This window comes from Tinamus guttatus, unplaced genomic scaffold (genome assembly GCF_059628265.1).
Source record: "Tinamus guttatus ecotype Peru unplaced genomic scaffold, ASM5962826v1 Tinamus_guttatus_pri_ptg000676l, whole genome shotgun sequence".
Lineage (NCBI taxonomy): Eukaryota > Metazoa > Chordata > Aves > Tinamiformes > Tinamidae > Tinamus > Tinamus guttatus.
This window is the reverse complement of record NW_028289210.1, coordinates 547,864-557,011: the sequence shown is the minus strand read 5'-3', so window position 1 is coordinate 557,011 and position 9,148 is coordinate 547,864. Positions and strand designations below refer to the sequence as shown.

At 56.7% G+C, this 9,148-nt stretch overlaps 1 protein-coding gene across 1 annotated transcript; it reads right to left on the bottom strand.

The window, feature by feature from the left end:
• Positions 1-485: 485 nt before the first annotated feature.
• CCDC177 (coiled-coil domain containing 177) lies at positions 486-2,828 on the bottom strand. The gene has a single exon (XM_010224990.2). The coding sequence runs from the start codon at positions 2,811-2,813 to the stop codon at positions 915-917; it is 1,899 nt and encodes a 632-aa protein (XP_010223292.2). The 5' UTR covers positions 2,814-2,828; the 3' UTR covers positions 486-914.
• Between the last annotated feature and the right edge of the window lie 6,320 nt (positions 2,829-9,148).

The following is a 9,148-nucleotide window of genomic DNA, read 5'->3' as shown; positions in this document are numbered from 1 at the left end:
AGTGGAGACTCCACAGACTCTCTAAGGAGGGAGCAAATAATCTGCAAGTCTGTGACAAAGGCTAGTTTCCGCAAGTGCATTTTCGTAATTTACTGAATAAATGGGTCACATAGATGCCTTTCAGTTTGTGGACTTCTGTTTTCCCTTCTCCAAAAGAAGAGAATTCTGCAGACATTTATAACAGAAACGTGGAAAGGAAGAGTGCTAAGGGCACCAGGGAGAAAAAACTGCCACAAACTGTAGTTTTTGTGAACAATTTTAACAGGTTCTGCCCAGCTCTGATCATAGTATCTACTTGCCTGGTGTTATGAAATCTTGGTCTGTGCTTTTCTCCCCCTACATGTGACCAGCAGTGGGTAAGGTGCACCCAAAGGCCCGAATACAGTGTCCTCATCATTATCATGGAAGAGACAACAGCTTTGAGAATGCAGCCCTGTAACTTAAACCAAGCCGAACTGCGCTCAAATCAGAACGAGGTGAGTTGGTGTTGGTTCTTTTTTTAGGCCTGTCATCTCTACTGCCTGCATTGCCACACTAAAAGAAGAGTGCGGCTGCAGTCAGCCCCAGCTCAGGCAAACAACGGGTAACTCACAGCTTTCAAGCAAATCTCTGCAGTCCTCTCTGAGAAAATGTGTGTGCTTGTGGGGTGGAGGAAAAAAAGGCTCACTTCCCCTCTCTGAAGATGATTGAGGTCAGTCGTTAAAACATGCCCCAAAACAAAAGCATATTTTAAAAAGTACGTGAAATAGCTGCCACGGTTTTTGTGCGGTACCCTGCTCCTCCTGTCAAAATAATAAATTAGGGTGATTGTTGTTTGTTGTTGCTTTTAAATGTTCTAATGCAGAGGAGCTTTCTGATGCTTTATGATGGACATCCTTAGGTGAAGTATCCCCACTTATCCATGAAAAGACCTTTCATTTCTTATCCAGGTTGGCATGCAGTTCTGCTTCCAAAGCCATCTTGTCAAAGGTGCGCATGTTGGTCTCCTCCCGTACCTTTTCCCGGACATGGAAGGATGCGCGAGCGACAGATCTGGCATTTTCTAAGACTGTCTTCTTCTCCTTGAAGATTTGCTCGCTCCTCTCCAGCTTCCTCTCTATAGAGAGGAGGATCTCTCTGCGTCGTAAGTCCTCGTACTGCTCTACCTTTTGCTTGTTCATCTTTTGCACCTTCTCCTTTTCCAGGCGGCTCATGACCACTTTGCGAGCTTTCTCCTGGACCACCTCTTCGGCCACCTGGGCAGCATGCTGGAGCTTTCTCTCTGTCTCTTTAGCCAGGGCTGCAAGGTGCTCCTTTTGCTCTCTTTCCTTCCTTTCCGCTGCCAGTTTTGCCCTCTGAATCTGCATCTCCTCCCGCCTGGCCTTTTCCCTCAGCTCCTGGTTCCTCTTCTCCATTAGCTGCTCGTAGTTCTCTTGAGCTTTTGTTAAACTCATCTCCAGGGAGGCCTTCAGCATCTCCTTCTCTTCTGCCTCTTGCTTGGCCAGTTCCTTGAGCAAGGCCTCGTGCTTCAACTTCTCTGTTTGGTTGAGCAGTTTCTTCTCCTTCTGCAGCTGCACCTCCTTCCTCAGCCTCTTCTGTGCAGCTGTGGACAGCTTCTCTTGGAGAAGCTGCTCCTCTCGCTCTCGGTGCTCCCTTTTGACGTCCTCCTTTGCCTTCAAGTTGTGCTCTTGGTGGAGCTTCTTCTGCTTGTCCTCCTGGATGGCCCTCTCCAGCTTCTCCCTCCGCAGCCGCTCCTGCTTTTCCGCCTGCTCGCGCCACCTCTCCTCGCACACCAGGCGCTGCTTCTGCTTCAGCAGGGCGGCCTCGTGCTGCTCCTGGCTCAGCCTGCCTCGCCGCTTCTCCACCTGGCACTCCCACATGCGCTGGCCCTGCGCGAGCGCCCTCTGCTTCTCCTTCTCCTCCTGCTCCTTCCGCTGCTCCGCCAGGCGCCGCTGGCTGTCCCACTGCAGGTGGGCCGCCTGCCGCTGCTCCCGCAGGAGGCTGGCCTCCTGGTGCTTGGCGAGCATCAGCGCCGCGATCTTCTTGTCCCTCTCGGGCACCTCCTTGAGGCCCTTCTTCCTCTTCACCTCCCTGACGATCCTCTCCACGCGCTGTGCCGTCTGCGGCGAGTGGCTGAGGTCGCCGAGGCTGAAGCTGCGGCCCAGCAGGGAGTTGGCGGCTGCCCGCTCGCGGGGGCGGCCCTTACCGCGCTCCCGCAGGCTCTCCCCGCTGTAGGAGGACGAGGCCCCCGACTCCGAGGATGTCTTGCCCCAGGCGCCTTCCCGCCGCTTCTGCAGCGAGTCCAGCGAGTGGCTCTTGGTCTTGGCCCTGGCTCCTGATGCCGCCCTGGCCTCACCAGTGGGCTGGGGCGCCGTGGCTGCCGGGGTGGCCCTGGGGGCCAGGCGGGTGGCAGGAGAGGGCGGCAGGCTGCCGAGGGGCCCAAGGATCCTCCTCTTCTCCTCGCGGATGATCCTGTCGCGCTCATCGCGGCACTGCTGCAGCTTTCGCCGCCGCTCCCGCTCGTAGGCCTCGTACAGACCAGCGGCCACGCGCATGGAGCGCCCGGGCGCCTCACGCAGCAGCTCCCCGAGGGCGCGCGGCAGCAGCTCCACGGGCCGCACGGCGCAGCGGGCACAGGCCTCCAGCGAGCGCGGGCTCGTCAGCACGTAGCGGCTGCCTTCCGCCTCGGCGCAGTCAAAGTTGTACAGGTCCAGGTGCAGCAGCGGCGACTGCTCGCCGGGACGCGCCGGTTCTCCTGGCACGGCTGCGGCCGCCGCGCCGCCGGGCACCACTGCATTGGGCTGCGGCGGCGGCTCCGCCGACGGCTCCACCATGGCTGGGCCTGCGAGGGAGAGAGCGGCGCTGGAGTGAGTGGGACACCCAGGTGCGCAGCCTTGCTGGGTCTCCGTGCAAAGGCGCTTGGGGCACAGACACCCTGGGGCAGGGCCTGGGGTGTCTGGGCTGCACATAGAATCATGTTAGAGTTTGGGGTGCTGGGGGTGGTGCGGGAGGGGTGCTGGGGTGGTGGGTGCGCTGTGGGGTGCATGTGTTCAGGCTGTTGTGGGGCCCTGCGGCAGCACGTGAGAGCCACTGTGGTGGGGCAGGTCTGCCAGGCTGGGGTGGTGCTTGTGTTGGAGGGGAGTGGGGTTTGGGTAGCGGACACCGCTGTTTCAGTGGAGGAGGGTATTCGTGGTGCTCAGGGTCCAGGGGCTCTGCATGGGGCTGGGATGTAAGGGGGTAGGGGCTATGCATGGGCTGGGGGATGCTCAGGATGCAAGCACTGGTTTTGGGGTGGGAGATTCTCAGGGCGCAGGGATGGGGGAGGGATGGAGGATGGTTGGGATGCAGTGGCAGTGCTTGAAGGGGGATGCTCAGGGTAGGGGCTGTATTTGGCTGGGAGTGTGCAGGTGCAGGGGCAGTGTTTGGGTGCGGGTGCACAAGGTGCAGGGGCACTGTTTGGCAGGGGGAATGCTCAGGGTGCAGGGGCACTGTTTGGATGGGAGGGCGCAGGGGCAGCATTTGGGTGGGGGATGTTTGGGGTGCAGGGGCAGTGTTTGGGGGAGTGCACAGAGCACAGGGGCAGGGTGTGGGTGCTGAGGGGTGCAGGGGCAGTGTGCGGGTGCTCATGATGCAGGGTAGTGTTTGAGTGCGGGTGCTCACAGTGCAGGGCAGTGTTTGGGTGCAGGTGCTGGGGGTGCAGGGCAGTGTGCGAGTAGGAGATGCTCGCGGTGCAGGGCAGTGTTTGGGTGTGGGTGCTGAGGGGTGCAGGGCAGTGTGCAGGTGTGGGGCTGTGTGCGGGTGCTCACGGTGCAGGGCAGTGTTTGGGTGCAGGTGCTGGGGATGCAGGGCAGTGTTTGGGTGGGGGATGCTCGCGGTGCAGGGCAGTGTGTGGGTGGGGGATGCTCGCGGTGCAGGGCAGTGTTTGGGTGGGGGATGCTCGCGGTGCGGGGCTGTGTTTGGGTGCGGGTGCTCGGCGCTGCTCGCGCCGCCCCGCCGCGGTGTCCGGGCTGTCCGCGCACTCACCGGCGGGGGCGGCGCTTTGTCTGCGGCGGCGGCGCGGGGATCAGGCGGGCGGCGGCTCCTCCATGGCTGCCCGGGTGGCCCCTCCACGGCTGCCCGGGGCCCGCGCGGCCCCTCCGGCGGCTGCGGCGCCCGCGCTCCCCGCTGCGGGCGGGAGCGGAGCGGGGCGGAGCGGGGCGGGCCCGGGCAGCGCCGCCCCCAGCGCCGCCGCCGCACGCCGCGCTCCCCGCGCTCCTCGCGTCGCCTCCCGGGCGCTGCCGGGCGCCGCTCCCCGCGCACGCGGCGCTGCGGGCGCATCCCGCTCCCGCTGCGCGGCCCTTCCCAGCGCTTTGCCCCGCGCTGCGCTGGGGTGGCGCGCGGCCCGGCCCGGCCCGGCCCGCCCCGCTGCAGCCCCGCGGGCGGGCAGGCGCCTCCAGGAAAGCGCCGCTGGCCTCGCTCGCTCCCCATCATCAGGGCCTGCGCTACCGCGCTTGGGAACGGACAAGCCCCCAGGCCGGGCAGCAGCTTTGTGCTGCCGCAGAGCCCCCGTCACGGCTGGCAGCGCTGGGGCCGCGTTCCTGCCCCAAGGGAAGCGGGGAGGCAGTCCCGGGAGACGTGTGCGATGCTGTAGCCACGGGACGAGTTTCTGTTTCAGCCTGCAGGGCCGCTCTGTGTGGGCCTTGATCTTCCAGGTTTCCTTGTGGAGCTTTAGGACACCCATAAGTGATCTCCCAGTTGCAGCTGGAAGGGGATTTAGCAGGAGATTTTCAAAGCAGTTGGATATGTTCTTAGGAGCCATTAGCACACATGGAGTTGGATCTTTATCTTACTAAACGAGATTTGGGATGGAGGCAGGTGAGGAGGTCTCTGGAGATGCTAAGGGGCTCATTTGCTTCAGCAAGTCACTTTCCCACCTGTGATTATAAACCTAGTTCTCTGTTGTCATATACTTTCTGTGGAGACATATACACTTGAGCAGAGCGGTACATTAAGGTTGCTCTCCTGCTTTAATACACAGTTTCCAATGTAAAACTTTGTCTTCCTGTCAGCGATAGCATGAAATGCAGTGCAGGGGTCATCGAAGTTACGGGTTTTGGTGGTGGAAATATTTCTATCTTGTCAACAAGTTCATCTGCCTAATCTTAATTGCACACTTGTTAATTAATCGTTTCAAACCCAGCTTTAAAACTGCTCATACCTGGATTTTCCCCCACTCATCTCGAGAGAGCTACTTCACGACCTATCAGACTGCGATGGTAAAACATTATTAGTTACATTCAGCTTCAGGTTTTCCTCGCTCAGTTTTGTCTTCTGTAAGAAGATACCCCCTCTTTTTGCTAACCACCTGCTTGGGTTTACGCCTTACGGGTGTTTGTGAGCTGTTGCCATGCCCCTGAGAGCCAAGCAAAGCATTTCATAGTTATTTCCTGCTGAGGAATGGCTTTGGTTTTCCTCAGTAAGTTCTGTTCTCTTTCTCACGCAGTGGCTGCACCACTGCAGGGAGGACCCAGGCTCTTGCACAGCTCCTGCTGCTCTCACCCTGCTCTCTCCTATTCCCACTTTTCCTGGCCCGGCACATTCCTGCCCCTTCCCAGGCTCCTGGGGGCTGGAGGGAAGGTGACAGCCCTGGGGGGAAGAGCACAGGGAGTCCCCTGCCAGCATTTCCCAAGTGCAGAGCTGCTGGCAGCCCCAGCCACAGGGTCCTTGTCCCTCTGCCTGCCCAAGGTCTCCCCAGGACAGGGCTGGGCAAATCATCGCCAGGCTCCACGTCAGGACCCACCAGCACCTCCAGCCACAGAGTCTAAGTACTAGTTTAAAACAAGGATGAGGTGCTGAGTGCAAGGTCATAGGGATCCCCATGGCACCCGTGATCCCTTGGCTGGGCCAGGCCCTCGCCACGCGCCGCAATCCTTTGTCTGCAGCCGTGCAGCTGAGCGATGCCGCAGCCGAGCTCCACTGGGCACAAACCCCATGAGGCTCCAAACACAGGGCCTGGGCAGCCGCCAAGGGCTGAAACCCAACACGCCGCAAAGGCGGTGTCACCGTTTGACAAAAGCCAAGGTCCTGCTCCGGGAGGTTTCGGTGGTGGCAGATGCAGAGGACAGGGAAGTGGAGGAGAGAGCCGAGCCCGAGGAGTTAGCCCGGGACAGCGACATATGGCGAGGGACAATGCAGAGAGCTACCGCCAGGAGCAAAATACATGACAGCCACTGGGGACAGGCTCACGCTACAAATACTACATCCTTCTCTGTAATGTGAAGCAGGAGTTTTAAGGACAGATATGGCAGTGGCTTCAGTTTACACGAGCTGACATGTGTTATAACTGTTCATCTTACCCCGGCACTCTGCAGCGTGCGCAGACATTTGGCCTTCAGTGAAGAAAAGGGATTTCTGGTCCCTGACTGAAACGCTCACGGAGCCCCTGGCTCTGCCTGCACTGAGGACAACCAGTGTGGCTGCTGCCCTGATGGACCCTCCTTGGGGTCCTGCTGAATGGCCGTCTGCTTTGAGCAAGTCTGGCGCATCTGCAATTCTGTGTTCTGCAGCAGTCTTTGTGTTGGGTCCAAGCTAGACAATTCCCAGGACTGGCTGAAAAATGTGGTGAGATGGCAGAGAAAATTTGAAAATGAAGGAGAAATACCTTGGCATTGCATGTTTCCATGGAAACAGCTAGGGGCGTAAGAGTGTGGTGTATTTACTTTGAGGATATTCTGTTACTGGCGGTTATTTCTTGTAGAAATGAGAATACTGACATATTTTGGCCCCAACCAAACCAGGGATGTTGCTGCTGAGCCTCTTGTCCTCAGTGCATGAGTTTTCCCAGGCACGCTTGGCTCATTACGGAGAGCTCGCAGGACTGCGAGGGTGTTACAGAGCCTCTGGACGTGGTGAGTGGTGGAGGACAGGTATGGCCCCAAGGCTCTAAGGCAAACTTAGAGTAAAGATATGAGGTAAGATATGACAGTAAAGTTAATACATGAAATGGCCAGAATTTAGTATGAGGAAGTCTTACGGTCTTTGCAATAAAGAGAGGTGAGACGGCACCATTGGAGTGGTTCTTCCAGGCTTTATAATTTAGGATTACGAGCTACATCTTCCATGAATGGCATATCTATGCAGTAATAATGTTGTTTGCTTTCTTCATGAAAGAAAAATAAAACTTTTCTGTTCTGTAAAAACACTTTTTACTATTTACAATGATTAGCAAGGCCTAGCTGGGGTGCAGAAGTGTCCCTAATGTGGAGAGGGCTGTAGTCAGGCAGTGTGGCAGGAAATGCCTCTGTGACAGTTGTGTCCAACACCCCACACAATGCAGTTTGGATTCCTTGTCAGGGCCTCAGCCACTGTTCCCCCCCACCATTATTATTAGGATGAGCAGAAACAGTAAATCCTGACCCAAAATCTTCGGTGTAAACTAAGTAGCAAGTGCTATTGAGTGTAAAACTTGGTAAGGCTAACCCGGGCTACATTTGCAAATTGAGCTGAGATGTGATTAAGTACCATTCATTCAACTGAAACTGTTGCTTTTGAGCAAATGACGGGCCTCCCATGCCGTTCTCAGTTTTTGAGCTGCACTATTTATCCTGTTGCAGCCGGGAAATCACAATGGGAGATTTGAAGAACTGTGGAAACTCAAATGACACGTCTGGCAACACTCTTCAAAGTGGGTAAAAAGCAAAATGTAATCAAACGGAATAACCCATCAGACTAGGACTAGAGATTTTAAACTATTTTAGTTTTAGGCAGAATTAACAGAACCGTAAGGAATTCTTCCTGTATGCTTCCTGACCTGATCCGGGATATTATCAGTTAGGTATACGGCACTAATATTTTCAGGGGAATTGCAAAAACCTCCCACCCTCCCTTCTCCCTGTCAGAAACGTAATTTCCCAGCGCGGCGTATTTGATGTTCCCGCCCAAGCAGGAGCTGCTTTAGCATTCCCAGCTCGTAGGCGCGCTTGCCCGGCGCTGCCGCGGCAGCGAGGCGCGCGCGGACGGCGCCCGTCAGCGGCTCGCGCCTGCCCTCCTCGCGGGAGCCCCTCGGGCCGCCCCGGAGATCCACGCTCGCTCCGCGTTCACGCGAGCTGCTACTGAGGAGGCTCTGCCTTGCCCAGGGTCGCCCCTGCTCCTTAACCCCGGTTGGAAATGTCCTGCGGTGCCGGCTCTGCCCTGACGCAGTGCAGCCAACATCCGGGGACAAATGCCATTATGAATAATTCCGCTTAATTACAGGCTAATGTTTGGATGCCTACTATGCATAAGGATAGGATTACAGTTAAATTCCCAAGGCTGCTGCTGGGATTGGCATATCATAATGCTGCTTCTTGGAGGATCATGGAGCAGATGAATTTTCAATGAGTGGTAGGTGCTGGGTAAGTCTGGAGCATGAGTAGCCAAGCTGATCATTAGCAAAGGGCAGGGTGGGGGGAGAAAAACAGATTAAATTCATTTAAAAAGCCGTGTTATATCATCAATTTTAGATGAGTTTAAACTCCACTTAATTGGATGCATTAATTTTCTGAAAATTAAATCTATACCTGTGTGTTTAGACTTTGGAGGGGATCACAAAATCACAGAATGGTTGAGGTTGGAAGGGACCTCTACAGATCATCTAGTCCAACTCCCCTACTCCAGCAGGGACATCTAGAGCACATGGCACAGGGTGGCATCCAGGTGGGTTTTGAAGATCTCCAGAGAAGGAGACTCCACAGCCTCTCTGGTCAGCCTGTTCCAGCGCTCTGTCACCCTCACAGCAAGGAAGTTCTTCCTCATATGGAGGCAGAACTTCGTGTGTTTCAGCTTACACCATTACCCCTCGTCTTGTCACTGGCCACCCCAGAGAAGAGCCTGGCCTCATCCTCCCTACAATCACATTGCTGCCTCCTGGTTAGCTTGTTGTCAACCAAGACTCCCAAATCCCTCTCTGTGGAGCTGCTTTCCACCAGGCCAACCCCTAATCTGTACTGGTGCCTGGGGTTATTCCTCTCCAGGTGCAGGACCCTGCAGGACTTCCCCAGGTGCAGGACCCAATTGCAGGATGAGCTCTGTGATTCATCTGCAGTAAGAACTGGATCCCCCCTCTCCCCGTGCTGTTCTCTGGACATCTCAGCACATCTGTCCTGACCTCTGGAGCTGCGCCAGGCCCAGCGCAACTCGGGCTCTGCCACCC